Source organism: Cetorhinus maximus, chromosome 14 (assembly GCF_964194155.1).
Source record: "Cetorhinus maximus chromosome 14, sCetMax3.hap1.1, whole genome shotgun sequence".
Lineage (NCBI taxonomy): Eukaryota > Metazoa > Chordata > Chondrichthyes > Lamniformes > Cetorhinidae > Cetorhinus > Cetorhinus maximus.
In genome coordinates this window covers 13,902,469-13,926,641 of record NC_135892.1, presented here as the reverse complement: position 1 = coordinate 13,926,641, position 24,173 = coordinate 13,902,469, and the positions used below count along the sequence as shown (strand labels likewise).

General features: G+C 41.5%; 1 protein-coding gene across 8 annotated transcripts in view; it reads right to left on the bottom strand.

Moving 5' to 3' along the window:
- Positions 1 to 11,463: 11,463 nt before the first annotated feature.
- peli1b (pellino E3 ubiquitin protein ligase 1b) overlaps positions 11,464 to 24,173 on the bottom strand; it is a 38,240-nt gene continuing 25,530 nt past the window's right edge. For all 8 annotated transcript variants that reach the window (XM_078556537.1, XM_078556538.1, XM_078556534.1 and 5 more), the window contains 4 exons: positions 22,195 to 22,296; positions 17,382 to 17,579; positions 17,096 to 17,284; positions 11,464 to 13,749 (listed from right to left, as the gene is read on the bottom strand). In XM_078556537.1, coding sequence (XP_078412663.1) covers positions 13,186 to 13,749; positions 17,096 to 17,284; positions 17,382 to 17,579; positions 22,195 to 22,296 — 1,053 coding nt within the window. In that variant the 3' untranslated portion in view covers positions 11,464 to 13,185. The remainder of the gene's footprint in view (positions 13,750 to 17,095; positions 17,285 to 17,381; positions 17,580 to 22,194; positions 22,297 to 24,173) is intronic.

Genomic DNA, 24,173 nt, shown 5'->3' with positions numbered 1-24,173 from the left:
GTGGCAGTCTGTGAATTGCTAAGATGATCAGCCAAAATAAAAGTCACCATAAATCAGCAACAAAGAATGACCGACTCAGGCAGATCATAGTGACACCTCCCCATGGTATGGGATACCTTTGCTGGAGCCACGACATGGAGAATCATACACAGGAGCCAGTCAGCGGGGGGAGGGGGCTAGTACAGACTAGGTGGGCCGAGTGGCCGCTCTCTGTTGATTCTGTGACCCTGGTGCGTGTCTAACATTCAGCAGCCGCTTGGTTATTGTGTCACGGTAAAGGGCACTGCCTCAGGCCGCCGGAATCTGGAAGCCGGCCCCGCTGACATTGCCCCCGGAGCCGCAGCAACACAAACCCCGGCCTAGGCCGACCCGGAGCCCGGGCTCCAGCTTCCCCTAGGAGCGGCAACTAAACCGCCGTCACAGCCCGGCTGCCCCTGCAACCCCGCTCGGCTCCCGGCTCCCCTCACTCTCTCACCCCCCGGAGACACCGAGCGCCTCACCCGCTGCCGCCGCCGCCGCCGCTTCAACACCGGCGCTGCCGCCTGGAGCCACCATCAGTCCTCCCAGCCTCCCGGCCTGGCCCGGCACACACCGCGCGATGGGGGGGGCGGCGGGGCGGAGTGTGATCACCACGTGACTCAGCCTGACGGACAGCCGGAGCCGGCCAATCAGAGAGGCGCAGGCCTGTGTCTGCTGAGCATGGGGAAGGTACATTCACAAATCATCAACAAAGGCGGGTGAATAAGAACATAAAAATAAAGAAACTCAAACCATCGAGGCTCACTTCTGCAGGGATAGAACCGAAAAGCAGGGATAATGTTAAACTTGTATCAAATCTGACTCACAATGACCATTTGGTGTCAGGTGTAGTTCAGTTCCTGGCAGTGTCTGCCCTGGGTCAGAGGGTTGTCCAGAGACTTGACCACTGACACTCCCACTGAATTACTGAGGGAGTGCTGCACTGCCATCTGGAGGTGTTTAACTGGGGCCCTTTCTGTTCTCTCAGGTGGATGCCAAAGGTCCTACGGCACTATTTTAAGGGGAGCTCTTTCCCCACTGTTCCAAACAATATATATCTTTCAATTAAGATCATGGATAATGCCCTGGTCATTATCACATTGATCACAAACAGCAATCTTGCTCTGTGCGAATTGGCTGCCGCGTTTCCCACATTATCACAGTGACTACATTGCAAAGCACTTGGTGACTCCCTGAGGTTCTGAAAGGTGCCCATCGCAGAATCACGGAATTGTTACAGTACAGAAGGCCCACCATTGCTGCACCGGGTCTCCGGCTGAACAATTCCTTTAGTGCTATTCTCCCGCCTTCTCGCCACAACCCTGACCATTCTTCTTTTTCGGATAACAGTGTAATTCCCTGGTGAATGCTTTGATTGAAGCTGCCTCCACCACACTCTCAAGCAGTGCATTCCAGGCCCTAACCACTCACTGTGTGAAAAAGCTTTCTCATATCATTTTTGCTTCTTTTGCCAAGTACTTTAAATCTGTGCCCTCTCGTTCTCATTTTTTTCACAAGTGGGTACAGTTTTTCCCTATCTACTCCATCCAGACCCCTCGTGCTTTTGAATAACTTTACCAAACCTCCTTTCAGCCTTTTCTCCAAGGAAAACTTTTATGTCTTGGGTAAATGAGTTCGTTGGCCATTTGAACTTTAATTGCACACTTTCCTATGTTCTCCTCAATTGCTGTTTGCAATCAATAATGGGGAGAGACTGATATAAGAATAAACAGTAACGGTTTATTGAGACATGGGGCAGAGCACCAGATCATATGTGCTCACTCAGAAACCTCCAAGACTAAAAACTTACAGTTCCCAGTTGCCCGAGCTGTACAGTGATTCGTCAGGGCTGTCACATGATCAGCACACTTGCATTCTCTTAAAGGAACAGAGTACCACACTTTACCACATTCCCACCCCCCTTTACTTAAAAGTACAGCTAACAAGCTTAAAACACATCAATTAATTACACAGTAACTATTTACAGGTGAAGTATCTCAGGAGGCTTTCTCGGACGTGTTGAGCATCTCAGTTCAACAACCTTGGCTGGTTTTTCTGAGACCTCCTTTTCAGGGGACAATTGTCCACTAGGTTCCTCAGTGGAAATTGGCAGGTTTGTCTCCCCGACCCCCTCAGCTCCCATAGGCCCCACTGGTGCTTCCAAATCGTGTGACCTGTCCTCTACATGCAGCACAGACTCAAGGGTAGGTGAAGACTGCATTTCTTCTGTGGGACTGGCGTTCTTTTGTGGAGATGTTCCACGCGTTGTCTAATTATTTGGCCATTTACCAATACATTAGAGGAGAGGGGACCAGTTACTGCACTCACCTCGCCTAACAGCCAATTGGGCCCCATCTCCAAAGTCCTTTGCGAGGGCCGCATCTCCCACCATGAAAGTTCTTTCACGACCATGACCATCGTGCCTGGTCTTCTGCACCTCTTGGCTTTTCTCCAACCTCCCCTCTAAATTCGCCCAGATAAGGGTCAGGTGGGTGCAGAGATGTCTCTTCATTAGTAGTTCTGCAGGGCAATGCCAGTCATGTGTGACGTGGTCCGGTATGCAAACAAGAACCGGGACAATCTCATGCTGATGGAATCCCCTTCCATTTTTTTTCACCCCGGATTTAAAGGTTTGGCCTGCCTGCTCAGCTATGCCGTTCGACGCTGGGTGGTAGGGTGAGGTTTTGATATGGGTAATGCCGTTAAGGATTGTGAACCTGCGGAACTCCCCGCTGGTAAAAACGGTCCCGTTGTCAGACACAGGGATCTCTGGCAACCCATGCACCGAAAAACTCTGCCGCAAACAGTCTATGGTGGCAGCCGATGTGTGTGTCTGGACTTCATAGACGTCCATCCATTTGGAGCGGGAGTCAATCAGTAAAAGGAACATTGTGCCCAAGAAGGGTCCCATGTAATCGACGTGGAGACGCACCCATGGTCGCCCTGGCCATTCCCATGGGTGCAATGGAGCTAAGGGGGGAGGGAGCTTTTGCTGACATTGAGGACAGCTCTTGACCAAGGTTTCTGTATCCAAGTCCATGCCTGGCCACCACAAATAGCTGCGTGCGAGCATCTTCATTCTGCTAATGCCCAGGTGAGCGCTTTGTAGCTCAGCTAATAACGGCCTTCACCCCCTTGTGGCCCAAGTAAACTACCTCCTTAGCTTGGAACAGGCACCTCTCTCATTTTAAACGTACCCCTGCTTGTGCGAAGCGTTTGAACACCTCTTCTAGATTTGCTAAGTGTTCATCGTCGGTCAGCCCCGTGACCAATACGTCATCCAAGTAAACATTAACCTGGGGCAATCCTTGGAGCAAGTTTTCCATCATTCCTTGGGAAATAGTGCACGCCGAGGAGACCCCGAAGGGTAGATGTGTGTATTGATACAATCCTCGGTGTGTATTAACGGTGACGAATTCCCTAGAGTCCTTTTCTGACTCTACCTGCTGGTAGGCATGGTTCATGTCTAATTTCCAATATGTGGTGCCTCCTGCCAACTTTGAAAACAATTCCTCAATCTTGGGTCTCGGGTCCGAAGTTTTCACGCCTTTAGTTGCTGGATTATCCCGCTCGAACAGATGGATGGCGCCATTTTGTGTATCTTTTATAACTTCGGAATTTTTAACTGCACTCTCCATCGCGGTAGCTAATTCTAATGTCTAATTGAAGTCTAGGCTAGGTTTGGCTAGCAAACACCTTTGGATAGTATCATCTCCAATCCCGCAAATCAGCCGGTCTCTCAACATATCACTAATGGATGTTCCGAATTCGCAATGCTCAGTTAATGCCTTTAAAATAGTCACATAGTTAGCGATTGTCTCCTCTGGAAGCCTGTTCCTTGGACTGAACTTGAAGCGCTGCATAGTAACTGAGGGCTTTGGCCTCAGGTGGCTCTGTACAATTTTTATTAGCTTGTCGAAAGTCTTTGAGTCTGGGGCGCTAGGTGATGTGAGGCTGCGGATCAGCCCGTATGTTTTACTCCTGCATAAGGGCAAAAGAATCTCCCTCTTCTTCTCCTCCCTGAGATGTCGCTAGCGGTAAAATAAAACACTAGGCATTTGACATACTGAGACCAGTCATCTGAAATGGGGTCGAATGGATCCCAGGAATGAAAGGCTTAACATATGAGGAATGTTTGAGGACTCTGGGTCTATACTTGATGGAGTTTAGAAGGATGAGGGGGGATTTGATTGAAACGTACAGAATACTGAAAGGCCTGGATAGAATGGACGTGGGGAAGATGTTTCCATTAGTAGGAGAGACTAGGACCCGAGGGCACAGCCTCAGATTAAAGGGAAGACCTTTTAGAACAGAGATGAGGAGAAACTTCTTTAGCCAGAGAGTGGTGAATCTATGGAATTCATTGCCACAGAAGGCTGTGGACGCCAGGTCATTGAGTGTATTTAAGACCGAGATAGATAGGTTCTTGATTGGTAAGGAGATCAAAGGTTACAGGGAGAAGGCAGGAGAATGGGGTTGAGAAACTTATCAGCCATGATTGTATGGCGGAGCAGACTCGATGGGCCAAATGGCCTAATTTCTGCTCCTATGTCTTATGGTCTTATGATCGACACGCCCGAACTGCGACATCGTGAATGACTGCAAGGGGACTGCACTTCCGATAGGCTTTCCAGGTAAATGACAAATTTAGGTGTTTGGCTTACCACAGAGTCACCCTCTCTCTGGGGTCTCTTATAATTTTCTGCCCAGAGCCATTTTTCATGTATTTACCAGTTTAAATGCATTGCTGCTATAAGAGCAGTCACCTTTTTTTTTTTAAACTGTCTCTGCAGCTGTCGGCTTTTCTCTGCTGGGTTTCACGCTCTTTACGTTTTGGTGGGATCCCCACAATTGCGATTCTGCAGGGTTTTAAAAATTTTTTTAACTGCAGCACTGCTTTCTACTCTGATTGCCGGCTGTTGCCTATTTTACAAGGTACAAGGTGCTCTTTCCAATACTTTGCTCACCCGTCTTGAAATTTATTTACTTTTGTTGTTTATCCTCGTCGCCACCTTTATGTCTTGGGTAAATGAGTTTGTTGGCCAATCAAACTCTAACTGCATGCCTTCCTATGTTCTTAATTGCTGCTTGCAATCAATAATGGGGAGAGACTGATGTAAGAATAAACATTGATGGTTGATTGAGACATAGGGCAGAGCACTAGATCATACGTGCTCACTCAGAAACCTCCAGAACTAGACTTACAGTTCCCAATTGCCCGAGCTGGTCCCTTAGGGAGGGGGGGATAGTTTCAGAGAATGTTCTCAATAATTTGCTGCCTCACAGCTCTGGCAGCTTGCATTATTGCTGTACCTATCCCTCCCCTCCCTAAAGGACCAAGGCTCCCTCCATCAACATGTCCCAATTCTTACATGCACCATTTCAATGACTTCATAACACTATAACCTTGTTGGGTGTTCCTGTACTACTGCGAAGATTATGAAGAGCAACAACAATCGAAAAAAATAGTTTAGCTTACTGCTCCAAAATATACTTCCACAACATCCTCCTCTTCCTCTACCCCTTCATCATCTTCCTTCATTTCTTCCACCTCTGTTATATTGCAGGATTGTACAGTGTGCAGCAAATGCGAACAAATGTGGACACTTTCTCTGGGCTGTACTGAAGGACTCCTCCTGGCCTAACTAGACAGTAGAATTTGTTTCAAGGTGCTAATCCTTTGCTCTGAGAACTCTGATTGTTGTATGGCTCTGGCTTTATTGCTGCTCTGAACCAGTACCCAGATTCCTGTCTAGGTTCCTGAGCCAGCCTACCAGCCAAGTACCTGGGTGAAACAGGGAGGGTACCAAGGGCTTGGATGCAGTATACATGCAACATGGCTACTAACAGGGAACTGGGTACAAACTTGTGTGACCTCTGCCTGTGGATACAAACAAGCTGAACATTGAATGTTCCTGTTGGGAAACAGAGCAGGTTCCTGACTAGGATCACAGGGCTAACGTGCACGTGTAGTCCATGGTGCACTACGTCTGCAGGAATCCAGCAATGTGGATAAATCCCACTTCTCCTTCTGCCTGTTTATCAGCTTTCATGGAGAAGATAATGAATTGTTGATGTTTCATACAGGGACTTGCCTGATCCCTGTGTGCACAGCAAGCAGACTGAAGTCACTAATTTGATATCTTTCAGAACAGCAAGCTGATAAATCTACTATAATGCAGTAGTGATGATTATTGAAAAAGTTGAGTAACGATGATTCATCTGCAATTATTTCTAAATATATTTCAAACTGTCACGTGATGCATTACGCAAAAAAAAAAAAAAATTGCCTAGTCAGATAATTAGGAACTATTACAGTTCTTGGCAAACCATTTTGAAAACAGAAAATGCTGGAACTACTCTGCAGGTCAGGCAACATTTGTAGAGAGGAACAGAGTTAACGTTTGAGGTCGATGACCCTTTGTCACTTGAGTTTAAATGCACCCTCATCATTTCTGGAGTGCAATTTATTTGACGAGGAGAGTTGCTGTGGTTTGTGCAGTGGTTCCTGATTATTATTGCAGTTCCACAGAAGCCTAAACATGAGTGACTTACACAACACTGTAATACAGCAGGTTTACTGAAGCAACACCTGACAGGCACTTTAGAAATATTGCACAAATTGATACTGAAAGACAAAAGACAAAAAAAAAACTACAATAACATTTCCTACCAAATTCAAAAAGTTTTTAACACTACATGTAACTTTAGAAGATTTTCTGCTTCCATGTTCTCGTATGCTGACAGCATACATCAGAAAAATGTGGTATTTGTCTTAAGCTCTCCTGATCCTTGAAAAATATTTTTCCTGTCAGCCTTTCCTTTTACATAGAATGCACAGCATAGAAATGAGCCATTCAGCTCAACTAATCTGTACTGGTGCTTATGCTCCACATGGGCCTCCTCCCATTCCATCTGCCTCATCCTAGCCTTTCAGCTTTTCTTTCTATTCCCTTTTCCCCTGTGTCTGATTTCCTTCCGAAAGAATCTCAGCTATTTGCCTCCACTACTTTTGGCCTTTTCCCCTTACAATCTTGTAACCTTCTTATGTGACCTGTATATACTCTGCTTCTTCCATTCTTTCAGAAGCTCTCCTGGTTTTCTCTATAAACCTCAATTGGTTTTTCCTTCACTCTTTAACCAAGTCATCCTCAATTTACAATTCTAAGAGTATTTCACCTAATATTAAGCCTTCAGTTACATCACAGTAGCAATTTTTCTATCCATTGCTCGTTCCAGAATCAATGGATGAGTTCTGGGCTTTTTAAATGTTTATTTATAAAACTTGATCAAACATTTGGAAAGAGCAGTATGACAATGGGATATTTTTATTTTTACATTTCTTCAAATGCAGTCATTTGACATTGATCAATTTCAATTAAAAAAAAATACATGAATATCCCCAAACAAACCAGCATCATTGGTCAACTCTAATTTAAAAACTTCTCCATAAGAGAATCAACTGTATCTCAAACAGTGCAAATCTGGGTTTAGAGAATCATAGGATGGTTACAGGATGGAAATCATTTGGCCCATCATGTCCATGTGTCATCCCAGGTGGATGGTAAATGCTGAGCTGCTCAAATCCCAAAGGGAAACTTGAAACAACTGCCACAACTGTTTTGCAATTTGTATATATTTTGAGATGCATGCCTTGAATTCAGTAGTAATAAGATTACCAAGTCTTATAGGTATCTTACAAAACTAAATTAAATTAAATTTTTAAAAATGATTTTACACTTACATCGGTTTACAAATTACTACTATGTTAACTCCTAACTCCCCTAGTTAATCTAATTCCCAGTTACACCTCCGATAAGGCAACAGTAAAACACAGATTTTAAAGACCTCAGCAAAGTAACATGATACCCTGAACAGTTGAATTCAAAGTGAGTTTTTTTAACCTCAGTTTCTTTGGACAGCAGCCTGAGGCTTAGATGCTGAAGGCTTTTCACGCTTGTCAGATCTTAGAATGCCCTTTTTCCTACACACCTCATCTCTGTTATACAGAATTCTGCTTTGAATGCAAATTCCCATTGTCTCATTATGTCTTTGGACTTTACCTAATAGTCAAAATCTATCATACTACCAATTTTATTAGTAATCTTTGGAAAAAATAAACACACTGTTTCTGAACTTCTCCTGGCTAGGTGAAACAATTCACCCCCTCTTTTGAATTCTAGCTAGTCTGGTTTATTTAAAAATGCAAATGTTCCTCACATCCTAAAACTTCACCCATGTTTACCTACTTAACATTTCAAACCTAACTTATCTTCTGATACATCACAGCCTTCAGACCAGCTGCCTTTAATTCAATTAAGTCACACACACACAGCCATAGACGCAGATCCCACTATTACTCTACAATAAATTCCAATAACATTATGAAAATTATTATATCTTCCTGACACCATGCCAGCCCTCTGGAAGAGCAACTCGCCAAGTCCTGCTCCCCAGCCTTTTTCCCTGTAGCTCTGCAAATTTTTCACAAATTTTATTAGTCCTTAAAGAGTCCCCGGTATCCTACACCAATTTCAGAATTGTTTTAAATCATGCAAGAGCTGTTAAAATAACTATGTGTTTCAAATGGTCAATTGTTGGAAGCATTGTGAATAATCGTTGTAGCTGCATATAAAAAAAAATTCCACGTTTTTAAATTTAAGTGCAAGGTATTGAGTTGGGTTTCGATACTATACAAAAAACCGTAAACACTTTGGGGGTTAAGAGCTTTCTTTTAGTTTAAACAAACATACAAGTGGGTTTCTGTGCTACAAACCGTAAATCTTCAGGTAATCGCAATTGGCCATTCATGTCTTCATTACCTTTAGACTCAACTTGACTATTCCAATGCACTCCTGTTGGTCTCCCACATTCTATCCTCCCAAAACATGAGATCGTCAAAACTCTGCTGCCCATGTATTAACTCACACCATGTCCCGTTCCCCTTTCGCCTTAGTGCTCGGTGACCTACATTGGCTCCCAGTTAAGCAACATCATGATTTTTAAAATTCTCATCCTTGCTTTCAAGTCCCTCCGTGGTCTTGCACCTCCCTTCCTCTCTAACCCCATAGCCCTTGAGATCTCTGCGGTCCTCTAATTCTGGCCTCTTGTGCATCCCCAATTTTAATTGCTCCACCATTGGTGGACACACCTTCAAATGCATAGGCCCAAAATTCTGGAACCTCTCCATCTCATTTCCTCCTTTAAGACATTTCTTACAACCTACTGGTAACTCTTTGACCAAACTTTTGGTCATCTGACCTAATATCTCCTTAACTGACTCTGTGTCATACTTTGTTTTATAACATTCCTGTAAAGCACCGTGGATTGTTTCATTACATTAAAGGCGCTATATAGATACAAGTTGTTGTGGTTGTTGGACTGTAAGATTATATTTGGTAACTTTTATTTCCACCCGAAAGCATCTTCAATTGGCAAATGCACTACGCCCAAAAATACTCTATCATGTAAAAAAAAAACAAATAAGGACTTTATAACAAAATACAAACAACTGAAGATGGAACATTTCAAGTAGTAGAGAGAGTAAGAGTTGCTGCGATGCAGACCCATCTCTCTAACAAGTACAACTATAGCAATATGAAAATCAAGATATTGGTTAAAAAATGGGAAACACAGCCCCTTCACTGGTCTGGTCAGTTCGTGTGTATTTTGCAGGAATACATTCAGTGGCATCTTGGATTTTTTTGGTGAGAAGCAATAAAATTGGACTTTTGCGGCTAAACTGAATAGTAGAAGCACTAAACTGCTGACTGGTCAGATGCATGGCTACAACAGTGACACTGTTTTAACTTGTGCATTAATTTTAATTGAAAGATACCATACACACAATACAGGTAAATGTAAATTTACTTAATAAATGTTTATCACCATTCAGTGCAAAACTTCCGCTGGCATTTGGAATTCAGACATGTATTTATCAGACACAGAACGTCGTCAAGCAGCTCCAGGGCACTTCAACAGTTGCAAGCAGTAATATCTTTGACTTCAGAGTGATTGCGGAGAACACCACACAGGAGATCTTTTTTATTCATTCGTGGGATGTCGACGTTGCTGGCTAAGTACAGTGTCTAATCATAAATCAATAATGTAAATATCCAAATCAGGATTTCCAATTAGCTACATATGGCTATTGGACAACACTGCTTGAACTCAAATGGTGAGGATCTTTAGTTGTTAAAGTCAATACTCATACCAAAGATTTACATGCAGCCAGGAGAAAAATGAGGCACTATTTCTGAAGCCTGTTTTAAGCTTGATTGAAACCATGTAAAAGGTCAAAGTTGGCAGGGTCAGGGTAGAATGGAGTAAGGGACAAGGAGTCCAAATGGCCAGCCACAGAGAGATCAGAATCACATTTGCTGGCAGAACAAAAGCATTTGGAAAAGCCTTATTGTGTCTATCATCTCTCCAATGTGAAGGCTGCATCATAAGCAATAAGTGGTTGAGTAGGACCAGACTGAGGAAATACACGTTATTTACTTACGTGGAAGGAGTTTGAAGCTGTGGGAAGAGGGCTGCCAAACAGTCTGAAAACTATCAAAATGAAGAGGATTTTGGTTAAGCAAAGAGTTTGGTGTCATGAAATCCAGATGGGAACTTATTAAAATCTTTACCACAGATTAACCGGCAAGATATCAAATCATCACCCCAAATTCACAGACAATAAATCTACCAAAGACTCATTTTATGAAGCTGAATGGCAAACAAAATCCCCCAAATTGCATTTCAGTAATATTCACCCATCATTTGTAAAAATCTTCAGCTTACCCTTATCAAAGAATAAAAGACATGCAATATCTGGAACATAGCTAGTCTAATTGTTTAATAGTTGACAGTCTCTAATTTGTTGGAAGAGTGCAGGGAGTGGTAATCTCCTTGTATGGTGTGTGTACTTGGGTGGTAAAAAGAAATCTAATCCACATCTTCCTTAAACGAGTCAACCAACAGCCATCGAGCACAGCCCATTAGCCTCCTGTACCAAGGTTCCTTCACATTCACTGACCCCTGTATACAAAACTTGACAATTGTACTCTCAGCCAATCCCTGCTTACAACTGGACAACATCCAATATTTCCAACTTGGTGTCCAAGTCACAAGGTGAGTATTGTTTCAAGTGCAGCTAGTTCCATGGATTACCACCCTCCATTCACAGTAGCAGCCATTTCCACTATTTAATGCTTTGTCAAACCAGCTACGAGAAGATTCACTTAAGCAGCACAGATTGACTTGCAAGCTGATGTTTGCCATCTCAAGGCTGCCCTCCACAGACCGGCATTGTGGAGTTCAATTATAATATAACTGCAAGAGACCACCAGCTTGTTGAACTTTGTCAAGCCAGCAGCAGCTCCAAAACTAGATGTATTTACCTAATAGTACTGTCAAAGTTTAAGATTCCAACAGGAACAAAAAAGCATGACTGCAATGTTGTTTTTTTAAATCCATATATTTATGCAACATAGAATAGAATCACTTACCAAATATCTGCTCAAATAGAATTCATGAATTAGTACTGAATCCACATCTTAAACCCTGAGACAGTTTAATGCACTCACTGTCAGTGTCATTCACCAGAGCTATCAAATGTTGCATTACAATTAACTGGCAATGTAGTGGCCACATTTACACATTTGTCCCTTTTTTTTTGCAGTGGGTGCAAATTGAGAGGGTGGGGAAATGGATGAGGAGTCAAAGGTAGAGAACACAAAAATAAAACTAACCAAATAAATCAGCTCATGTTTTTGAGAGATATCTAATGGCTCTCAACCATGATAACAAGGAGCTAATTAGTATTTAGTTCGTTAACACCAATATCCAGCTTCTTTCTTCCAGAATTTGTTTTGTAACAAGAAAGGTTTATTATATACAGTAAACTGAATTAAAAGCCAGCAATAATACTAAAAAGTTAAAGGGACAAGATATAATTGCTCAAGGTACAATTTAGTTGACCAGAATCAGAGAGCAGTTTGCACATCCCTATATATTACTCCACAAAATCAAGACTTTATAAGTTAGCATTCCACATATGCTAAGCATCCCCTACAAACACCTAAAGCTACATACATTTCAGGCAATAATTTAGTACAAAAGACCCTAAAGAACTTGAAAGCTGCAATACAGTAAAATAAGCCAGCTTCACACATCCTCAGTTATTGGTGGGAGATAGGGGTTTAGCAGGTGAGCTTGTGTAAACAATTAATGATATTCAAGGTGGTGCTGCACGTCAGACGTTAATTTGGCACAACGGCATGGAGCACTTGCCTTTACTGAGATGTTAAACGCAGACAGTTGCACAGAGCTAGCTTTATGTTATTAAATTACAGTGGCCTATTATTTTGTAGTAAACAGCTGCAAAATATTCAATGTGCCCAATTCACATCATTTCTTACCTCCAACCTGTTGATACTGAACAAGAAAACATGTGAGGCTTTGCGAAAATGCATCTACCTTGGGTCTCAACTGTAATTAACTGATCGAAGATCCTTTACTGTTACCAGTAATTGAACTCTGCTGATATTCCTTTGGAAGCCAGAGATTATTTTGCTCAAGACAGAAAAACTACTGCCTCCCCTTACAGAGATACTGGAAGTGCTTTGCAATACCTTTTTAATGATAAAACAAAGTAATAAATCACCAAACCTATTGTTCCTAAATTTTAGGATTCAATTCTTTTTTTCAAATGGTGTTGAAACAAGGTATATTTTACTGGATCATACTGCAGCTTTTATGACTAATAGAGTATCTCATCAAGTTGCATTAGATTTATTCAGCCCATTACAAATTAGGTTGAATCAGCTAAAAATGCTTCCATATTTTATTAAAACAACACAATCTTCAAATCTGTAATTGGTATTGCATTTGTGAAGAGCTCCAACACGAGAGTCAATTTTTTTTTAAATATTTGGGCAAGAAGTTTCTGTATTTCAAAATACTTATGTTTAACAAATGCAAACATATCAAAACTGTTCTTGTAGGCAACATCACAAAACAATGAGGTCTCTTTCCTCAAGAAGAGCTACACAATTCAGGTTATGTTCCAGAACAGAACAAACCCATGGAATTCAGTATAGAAAACTAGCTTATAATTCTCAAAGATATCAAATGTCTTTCTACTATCTGTTTTCCCCTGCAGTTAATAAAATCACGTCCTTAATCAAGAGGTCCCTGGAAAATAAGTCTAACATATCCTTGTTCCCCAGTGAGCTGAGTGGAGCAGAAAGGACAGGCTGCATGGAAAGTGTGAGTGCCATGAGGAAGAGGGATTTGAGACCAGTAAGTGGTAGTCTTTTCTGAGCACACATGTCCACAAGGGCTGAACGCATGAGTTGGAGGTCCTGCGTCAACATAAAATCCAGCCTCACTCCCCAACCACAGAGGAACGTATGGGCCAAGTGATCGGCACATGGGGCATTCCCTCTCTTTTCCATCTCTCTCATCTTTGTTTCCCCAGTTATGATAGCCATGTACATGTCCACAGTTAAGGTACACCCATGGTTGTTTTTCATCCACATCTTTCCTTTTCATACTGGGGAAGGCAAGTGTATTAAACCCAACTGGACATTGCGGTCTGGCTGCATTTATCTCCTGACGAAGGGCTTCCAGGTGCTTAACAGTCGGAGTGTGAGCGAGTCCCTCTGCAGTGCGCCACAGTAGAGTTGCTCCACAGAGATCTATTAAAGAACCATCCTGCAGTACATTGGTTTCATTTTCAACCTGAGGGGAAAAAACAATAAACAAAAAAATCAGTAAGTACTATGGCAAATTACTTTTGCTCATCACATCAAGATACAAAAATTCTGTTTGTAACTTTAAGACAGCAATTGTCTGAAATTAAAGACTGAAAAAGTCATCTAGATTAGTGGACAACTTCAGTATTAAGAAACACGCAATGGTTCCCTAGCTGGTAGTGTGTTGGCAAACAAGTGGTAGGACACGGGTTAGGCTTTTTGAATTCCAGATCTACTAGGGAAAAGCGTGGGACAGGGGAGTAAAAGAGACCAAAATATGAGGAAAGTTGAACTGCAGTCCCTCACCCTACCCCACTGGTTCACAATCGTTCTTCAAAGAGCTCCAAAAGAGGTAATCTGCCATTGCTTCAGAAAGAGAATTGTGTACAACTGATATGGTTTAAGGTTCTTAGAGAAAAACTTGTGAGGGAAATTTTTTTTATGATACAAGGTGCAGTGACTGGTTTTAAAGGAATTTCATATATTTTTTTCTCCTTCAAGAATTTTCTGCCCTGAAAACACCAACTCTTGCTAACGTGTGACTCCATGGATGGTAAGCACCTGCAGATACCTTGCCCAAATAGCCATTATTCAGTGGTAAGCCTTTAAGGGTAAGTTTTGATCGCTGTTTGGCTGTCAGGGGAAAATCACAACCAAGCTCAATTGAAGTCTGACCTGACATCCATGTGTGTGCAATTCCAACAATTGTGACTGGATACAACTCTGGAATAGGAGCCTCGTGTGCAATTTCCCCATTCCAATTCATTGCTGAACCTGATTACAGTGCTTCCTTTTATCATTCAAATAGGGATGAGCTACCACAGCACCATGTAAAGTTTAACAGAATTGTTATTAATAGAACAAAAATAAAACTTAAATCAAAGCAGTGCTGAGATATGCTGTCCGGTTTGGGACACCAAACAGGAGAATTTAGTGTTCACGTTTCCCTCTGATGCTAGAGTAAGTGACATCTCAATCTTAACTGTACAGACCCAGCAAGCGCCAGTGATATTCAGGTCACACAAATGTCAGGCATTGACCATTTCCAACAGAGGAACCAACTGTCTCCCTATGACATTCAATGACATTACCATCACTGAAACCCCCACCATCAACATCCTGGGGGGTTACTATTGATTAGAAACTGAATCAGCCATATAAATACCAACAAGAGGTCAGAGGCTGGGAATTCCTGGACAGTAACTCACCTCCTGACTCCCCAAAGCCTGTCCACCATCTACAAGGCACAGGTCAGGAGTGTGATGGAAGACTTTCCACTTGCCTGGACGAACAAGAGCATCAAGTCCCCTTGCCGGCAGCTTTTTTTGATTTCAGCAAGGCCTTTGATAGCCTATATTGACCTTCACTCTGGAAAATCTCTCCATACAGCATCCCAGCAAGGATGGTTCCAGCTATTGAGAAAGTCTATGAGAAGTCCAGATGCTGTGTTAGGACAGAGATGATTACATTGACTGATTTCATGTGCTGGGTCAGGCAAAGTTGTATCCTTTCCCCTCTTCTTTTTGTTGTTGTCATTGACTAGATATTAAGGAAGTCAATCAAGGCTAATCTTTGGATTGAAATGGATCAATGATGGTTAACTTACAGATTTGGACTTTGCTGATGATATCGCTGCCCTGTCAGACAGCATAACAGGGTTTCAACAGCTCATTAACTCAATCAGCAATATGCAAACTGGCTGAGAGAATGGGACTCATAAATGCCAAGAAAACAAAAAATATGAATTTAGGAAACCACCAACAACCATCAGGTGTTTATGTCAATCAAAACAAAGTTGACATCACAGTGGACATCACTTATCCGGGCAGTTCCATTAATATCCAGTGAGCCATAGTCAAAGAGCTCAATGCAAGAATTGGTAAAGCAACAGCTTTCAACCAACTGAAAAAAAGATTTGGAACAGTGAAAAGCTTTCCATGAAAACAAAACTTAGGTTCTACGACGCAAATATGTTCTCCACTCTTCTATATGTTTGTGAAACTTGGAACCTGAAAAATTGCCAAGAAAGGAAGCTGGACACCTTCGATACCAGATGTCTTTGAAGAATTCTAGGCACACTGGAGGGAATCTATACCCAATACTGAAGTAAGAAAGTGCTCAGGACAACCTCCATGTTCATCCATTACCTGTAAAAGACAGCCCAATTTCCGTCATCATGACCTGTCCGTCAGGTCATGCAGTGGGCGATAGTGACACAAGATGAACGGTCACCAAACTGTCAGTAGAGATCTCCAGCTGGTCAACAGACGCTGCAGCAATGTGAGAAAACGTTGGCTGTGCCTCAATAACTCCCGCATTACAGAGTCATAAATCAAAGTCTACGCCTGGATGAATGAAGCTCCAAAAACACTAAAGAAGCTCGACACCATCTAAGACAAAGAAGCCTGCTTGATTGGCACCCCATCCACTACTTTAACATCCATTCTCTCCATCACCGAAACACAGTGGCAGCAGTGTGTACCATCTACAAGACGCAGGAACTCACCAAGCCTCCTTCGACAGCACCTTCCAAACCCGTGACCTCTTACCATCGAGAAGGAGAAGGGCAGCAGATGCGTGGGAATACCACCACGTTCAAGCTCCTCTCCAAACCACACACCAATCCCAACCTAGAACTATATTGCTGTTCCTTCACTGTCACTTGATCAAAATCCTGGAACTCCCTCCCTAACAGCACTGTGGGTATGCAAACACCACATGGACTGCAGCGGTTCAAGAAGGTGGCTCACCACCACCTTCTTAGGGGCAATTAGGGAAGGGCAACAAATGCTGGCCTACCCAGTGATGCACATATCCCTTGAAAGAATTAAAAAAAGACTAAGGCAATTTAATTTGGAGTAATTCTGCAACCAACCAATCTATAAACGTGTGTGATGAATTAAAATTAAGAGTGTAATAGTTCAAAAACAGCAGTAACATTTTACAAGCATGCAAGTGTTGAAAGTGGCAAATTATCAGTTTCAGGTTAGCATATAAACTGAACCATTCAAATAAGGCAATAAAGAGAATTGTACCAATTTTGTTTCAATAGGGAATAAGTGTACAATCATTCCAATGTACAATGGCTTATGTCTAGTTAAACAGCTTATAAAGTAATTAGAAGCAAATATCAGCAGAATGACTCCTATAGTTCCCAATGGATCTGATTTCCTAACTTTGATTTTAAAATACTACGGTATCAAGTTTAAAATACTGCTCCTTTAATTGAATATTTCATTAGGTTGAAGATTCTATCTTAAAAAGCCTCAAAATTCAAGAAATCCTTCTTATTATCTCAATATATTTTTACAATCTTGTTCCTAGGGTCTTACCATTCTTCCTCGCTGTTGTGCTGATCTCGTTTCTCTCAGGGTAAAAACATTGCCACAGACAGATATTTCTCTCCAGACTCCTGGCTTGGAATCCTCTGTAAAACCAAGTCTTGGATGCATAACAAGGACGCCATTTGTGGTTAAGCCATCCATCTGACCATCAGAAGTTTTCCATTTGGCAGCCTTCTCCTGAAAGAGGAAGAAACAAACATGAGCTTCCATTGGGGCAAAAATATTTCAAACCCAAACATAATGCAGTCAACAGCTTACTTTCCATTTGACTTACTCCAAGGAAAATATTCTTAAATGAGTCAAATCCAGCTGCATATATCCTGGCAGTGTAGGGAAGATTCCTTTCGCATATAATACGACATGCAAATCGGGATATGGTGCTCTGAGCGGATTGAGTATCAGCATTACTCTGACTTCCTGGTACAGTGTCCGTCACCACAAAATCAATCGGGCTCTCGGTTGAACGGCCAATCTTAAAAAAGGGACAACAACAGAAAAAACATTTTTGTTAAATGTAATTCTCTCCATCACCACAGTCATTTCTAATATTATTTTGCAAACTTGCTTTCGGGTGTTGAACTGATCAGGGGAGGCCACTACATTATTTCTATTCAGCTAATGTAGGGAGTGGTGGAACTCAAACTTAGTTGAGTAGACAGTTTTCCTTAAAGGTTTGAGTGGGGGAAAATCATACTTGGGAGTATTGGGGAGGCGCAATATAAAGTCAGAAAGTTAGAGCACAGGCCCGTATAGAACTTAAATTGATATTTTTTTAAAATATGCATACAAATACTGGAACTTAAAACAGGACTGAAAATATACAGCAGGGGGCACAATATCTGAAAGAAAATCAGGTTACATTTTATTTGGAATATCTGGGAGAAGGCAGCACCCAATTGCCTTCTATTTCTATTTCCTTTTCTGCGATGAATACACTTATTCTTCATTTTGACTAAATTTTCCTCCAGAAACCGCTGCAGAACAAAATGACTCAAGCAGAGCTGTGGCATACTCTGCTCCAACCATGCATCCCATGGAGACACAACACTGGTTTTACTCAGCTGAGCATATCCAGAATTTCCTGCTAACAGTGGAGGGCCTATTAGGGAATTCCAACTGGGATCAGCCACATGGAAGAACAGATTAGAATTCAGGAGTTACTCCATGAGAAACTGCAAAATTGTCATGATAATTTTAATATTTGGTACTGCAAAGATCGCTGCCACATCGATTCCAAGGTGCCAAAATAACTATGTCAAGCCTACACTCAAGGAGGGTTTTGGAACTAATGACCAAGGACAGATGTCATGCTTTGACTGGAATTTTGTGATTGGCAATCAATTCCAGAACATTCTGGGTTTTGCAGAGTTGAGAGGGAGCATCACTGGACCAATCATCTAATGGTAGGCATAAAAGGTACAGAAGTCAAAGGAACCCATTGTTGATAAGCGTGCTTATGAGCAGCTGCATCAAGCCCAATGTGTGTACTGCATACTGATTACTTACTCTCTGGGCACTGAATTATAAGTACTTTTGAAAGTGTGCATCCCAAAGGCTGTGACAGATTGCCAGATTTCTGAATACAACACTTGAATAAAATGCAATCCATTTGGAACTTTTCCTGGTGGATGAAAACACTCGATGCATGGAACTTTCTCATCAAGCCATTATTTTGCAACAGTTCAGATGAACCTATTGGTTGACTTCATAAACCAATATCTTAATCGGGATAATGTTCTGCTGATACAACTTTCTGGAATCTTTCACAGCTTATTTTCAGGAAGACCAACTTTATGTACTTCAACTGTCATGGTTTTCACCTGTAGCCATGTGAGTATTGGAGCTATATTTCCATTGACCTTGTGCATCAAAATCAAACTAAACCTGATCTCATTGGTGGCATACAAAAGATCAAACAACACTCTTAAATTGTAATATGGTACTGCCTGAAGAAAAAAAATTGAGTTTCCTCACTCCTATTTGTGCTCACAGAAATAGTGCAGCCAATGCTGCATGCCTCGAGTGAATTGAAACTTGTACACCATGCATGCACTAAATAACTTATTGTAGAATTAACAATTAACTTTTCCTCAGGTTATTAAGTGAAAACTATATCAGATAGCCATTATGGCTCTTTAACATCCCTACAGATTTGAAAACAAATGCTAACAGGCTATGCATTTATAAGTACAAAACACATTTATTGCAAGATGGTAGAACACCAGAGTAGCAAACCATTTTGAAATTGATGTACAGAACTTGAATATTGCTGGAAAAAAGAGAGACATACTGTCAAAGCTTTTCGTCTCGCACTCATCAGGACAGATACACAAGAATACCAATCATAAAAGGACTGCATGAGAAGAGGGTACTGAGTGGTTGGCAAGTGGACTCCTCTGGTAGAGACATTGCCATGGAGAGTGCATCAGGGAACAGTTAACTGCCAAGTTTTTGTTCAAATTCAAACCAGGTAGGTCAACACTGATTGGTCTTGACCAATGAACCAGGGAATGGCTGTTCCCCCAAGCTTTTGTTCTGTTGAAAAAGATGCAATGCATGGACATGCTCCTTCTGTCAGCAAAGGACAGGGCCCTACAGTGGAGTTCAGTTTTAACAACACCATGTATGCCCAAATAGATGGTGTTATCATGGGTTCCCCTCTAGGCCCAGCTCTCACAACCATCTTTGTCAGTTTCCACGAGAAACGTGTTTTTGATGGAATGACACCTAATCTCTTACCCCTTGCATACTTCCGATACAAAAATGATACATTTGCTATATTTGAACCCACAGCCGCATGTAAGAATTTCCTTACATACCTTAATGGGTTCCATCTTACCCTCAAATTCGCCTTTGAAATAGAGCAGTCAAATGAACACCCTTTCTTTGACGTGCTGTTGAGAAATATGCCAATGGGTTCTCCACTACTATCTACTGCAAGCCTACCTTCACTAGTCAATATATGCATTGGGATTCCTACAGTTCCACGCACTATAAGATTGGCCTTATCGACAACCTCGTAAATAGGGCCCGAGCCATTTGCTTGCTGTACAAGCTTGATGCTGAAATAGGGCACATCAAAGTCATCCTGCAGGATAATGGCTACACTGATCAGATCATTGCTCGCTTTATATCATGCAAACTTACGAATGGGCCTAAGGCCGCCACTTTTGGTCCTGAAAAGTGCCCAGTCTACGTCCCATTACCCTGCAAGGGTACAGTCTCTCAAAAATTTGTGCGACAGGTGAAGCTAGCCGTTTCACGCTGCTACTATGCAGTAGCAACACGAGTGGTATTCTCCACTAACAGGACGCTGCCATCAAGCCAAACAGACATTCTACCTATCACAAAAATGAATAATGTGGTATATGAATTTCAGTGCCAGTGTGATGCCAGGTATGTGGGCCGGATGACCCAATGACTGGAGGATCACTTCAAACAGCACATCCCTTCGGTTGTTTGCAACTGGCAAACTACCGGCCATACCCAACCAGCCCAAGCTCGCAAAACTCAAAACAGTGTCCAACATTAGATGTGATTCCACGATTGGACAACACTTGCTAAACAATCCTTATTGTGCTAGGAATTTCACTGACAACCAATTTAGGATTATTGGTTGGGCTTGCAGTGTGGCTCACTTACATATGCCAGAAGCTACATATATTCACACGCAGGTCTTTTGCAGAAGGAGCAAGTCCACACATTGCGCCTTTTTCAACTAAACAATAGCTTGGGGGACAGCCATTCCCTGGTGCATTCTCCATGGCAATGCCTCTACAAGAGGAGTCCACTTGCCAACCAATCAGTACCCGCTTCTCATGCAGGAAGAAATTTTTGTTCCCTTTACAGTTGGTATTCTTGCATAGCTGCCCTAATGAGTGCAAGATAAAAAGCTTCAACAGGATGTCTCTTTTTTTCAGCAATATTTAAAAATTCTTTGAAATTCAGTTTTCTTCATCGAAGTCTTATGATTCTGCATGCAGATACTGCTGGCACCCCCTGGGAATTCCATGCCATCAGTGACTTGGACAACCGTGAACTGAGGTTATGGAAAACATAGGTAGCAGGTACATCTAGTCTTAACAGGATCCGACGCCTTTGATCAAAAGCAGGCCTTTCACGATAGACAAATATCTTTCCTGGAGCTTAAACTTCTCAACTTCTTGGTCATCAATACTTTTTATTCCTATTTTTTGGATGCATGGCAGAGAAATAACCACCTTCACTATCTATCGAGTTTGTTACATCTGGCATGCCACACCCCTTACAAATGTCAGAGACCAGAGTGAAGTTCTGTGTCATGAACATGTAGTGCCTTTAATCTAAATTTTGTATACAATTTTAAGATTTCATCTTAACAGCAGATGGATCTTCCATATTAAAAATTTTATGAATCAGCTAGGCTGCAATTTTATGAAAATACATTACAGGTACATTTTACAATATGGTTCAGGAATGTCACACACAATAACTACACTTTGGTATCTTCGAACTTTTGAGAGTTTGGAACTGGTCACTTACTACATGTAATTACATAATGTTGGAAGACAATGCAAGTAGCATTGTAGGGTGTCAGTCAATGTATGAAAAGTCAGTGGCAGGATATGTAATTTTAAAACCTGACCAACAATTTTAGCTGTAGTCAAAGTCCAATTTGGTAAAAAAGACTTTATTCTTATAATAAATGGTGCGTTGCCAAGATTGCAGTATGTTAAGTGATGTAAACTTTATAAAAATGCATGTTTTTCTATCTTTTTAATAACAATAAGGACAACGTGGAGAGAGAATTGTCCGATAAATAAGCTAAAAACCCTAAGTGTGAGCAACAGAATTGCTGTTGTTGATACAAGGATGAATTGGGTGTCAGCCCAAAATTAATTTCCACTCAGTGTGAGATAGAAGAGAGAGATCACCCGATTTATATTGCTAGTGTGATGAATAAGTGTGCAAAAGTGAGCTGGGACTTCACTTATTTGGATTATACTTGTTTATGGGGTTTTAAACTATAGGCCAAAGTCACATTTAAGTGCCTGCGCTGTTTTACATGAACTAAACATTAAAGCTTTTTAAAAAGGAACACAAGTTACCTGGAACATATCTGTATTGTTGTCATGTGTATATTCTACCACCACTGTCTGAGCACGTGACAGTGTATATGAAATACTGTGTTGGTCCTTGTTGCTTATTGCCTATATATAAAAAAAAGAGTCAGTTAAATGAAAGAAAGATCATGAAACTAAAGGAGTACATTCCCAGCAACCTTTAAAAAACAGCTCAGGTTTCTAAATATTCACAATACCAAACCATCCCTGCTGTGGGATCATATCCCCATACAGGCCCAAGAACATCACCACTACCTTGTCACTTCCATCATCTCCCTCACCTTCACTGTAGAAATGGACGGGAGCCGCAATTTTATCACCCATTAACTTCAACCAGTCAACAACTGCCAAATATCATAGCAAATTAATTATCAGTCTCTTCCTCACAAATTTGTGCTCACTCCTTACCTTTGAAGAGAGTTTTTGAAAATGTTAATGAAAGTTTTCTTGTTTTTTTTGGGGGATTGAGTGGGGAAACCTGAGGCACAAACACCCTGGTGCCAATAGTCCTGAATTGAGCCTTCATGTTTGGATTCCATTTGCTCTGGATCGTTTTGAACTATGTGAAAATGCTTAGCGTCTGGAAGGACCAGTTTCCAAAACTACTTAAGTATAGCTCGAGCAACTCGTCCCTTTCCCAAACTTGAGCTTTAGGCATTGCTACTGTGCACAGGACTGAGATGTTGAGGAAATAATTGCATCTAGTCAATAAGTATCAATCAGCAATTTAATCATGAAAAGGCATGACAGCCAATCTTGAACTTGTGCTTATCTGACATGCTTACACACACTCCAGCCAGGATAACTGGATTGTTTCCCCTTCTCAGCTCAGAAAATGCTAGGTTCTTTGTCGCAATCCACAATCCTGGCATGCGCCAGGGACATTGCAAATCTGTAAAGTCAATTAGCACAAAAGATTGAACATATACCCTTTGAACCAGCAGGGAATCCCAAGCATCACCAGTTACATGTGGAAAAGGGGAGAAGATAAGACTTAGGTCCATTAGTTTACTGCATCATTTTCCACTCTCTGAAATACGCTGATGTAAGAAAAGCTGAAAGGTTTGAGTAGCATCTATAAAAAGCACATCACTCATCTTCTTTGAAATCCATCCACATTCAATTTATGCGGCACCACACAGAGTACAGAACTTGCCAAAAAACATCAGCTCTTTTCACTATCAAGTCAGCATCACTAATTAAACTAGGAAAAGAATTGCTGATCACTGATCTGTAATAAGTGACAGATGTTCTTCTGTGAGCATGCTTTCAACCCAAATTTAAAAACAAGTAAAGAAAAATGAAATTTACAACACATTTTCTAACCTAGTGTGCAAATTGAGAAGCAAAAATAGTTTAATATACAAGGTTTCTCTCAGTAATGTATAACCATGGGAGCTGACTCCAAACAGCTTCCCCCATAACCCACTAAATTCCTTGACATGAACTTTACTGTGACATTTGGATCTTCATATTTTGAATTTGTCATTTTTTTCCTCATCTCTTTTTCCTGGCTCTGATCTGCTTTTCTTCTACCAGAGATAGTAATTACTCCAGAAACTTTGCCCTAGGTCTAGAAATTGCTACTAATTTTCTATTATTGAAAATGATGTACATGTGAATACTACAAATGTAGTATTGGAATGAATATGAAATGAGACTTTAATGTTGTGCAGAAATTAATGTTTCTTCCTTCCACAAAGCATTAGTGACTTCAGGAGTTCCACCTGAAGCTTAATTGTTGCTGTTCCCCCTCCACAATATAAATGGAGTGGAGTGATTTGGCAATAACAGCAACCAGTTCAATTCTGTATCATGGAAGGAACATTACAGTGGTCCTAACCATGATAACAGGATGAACAGGGGCGGAGGCGATGGCATAGTGGTATTATCGCTGGACTAGTATTCCAGAGACCCAGGGCAATGCTCTGGGGACCTGGGTTTGAATCCCACCACAGCAGAAT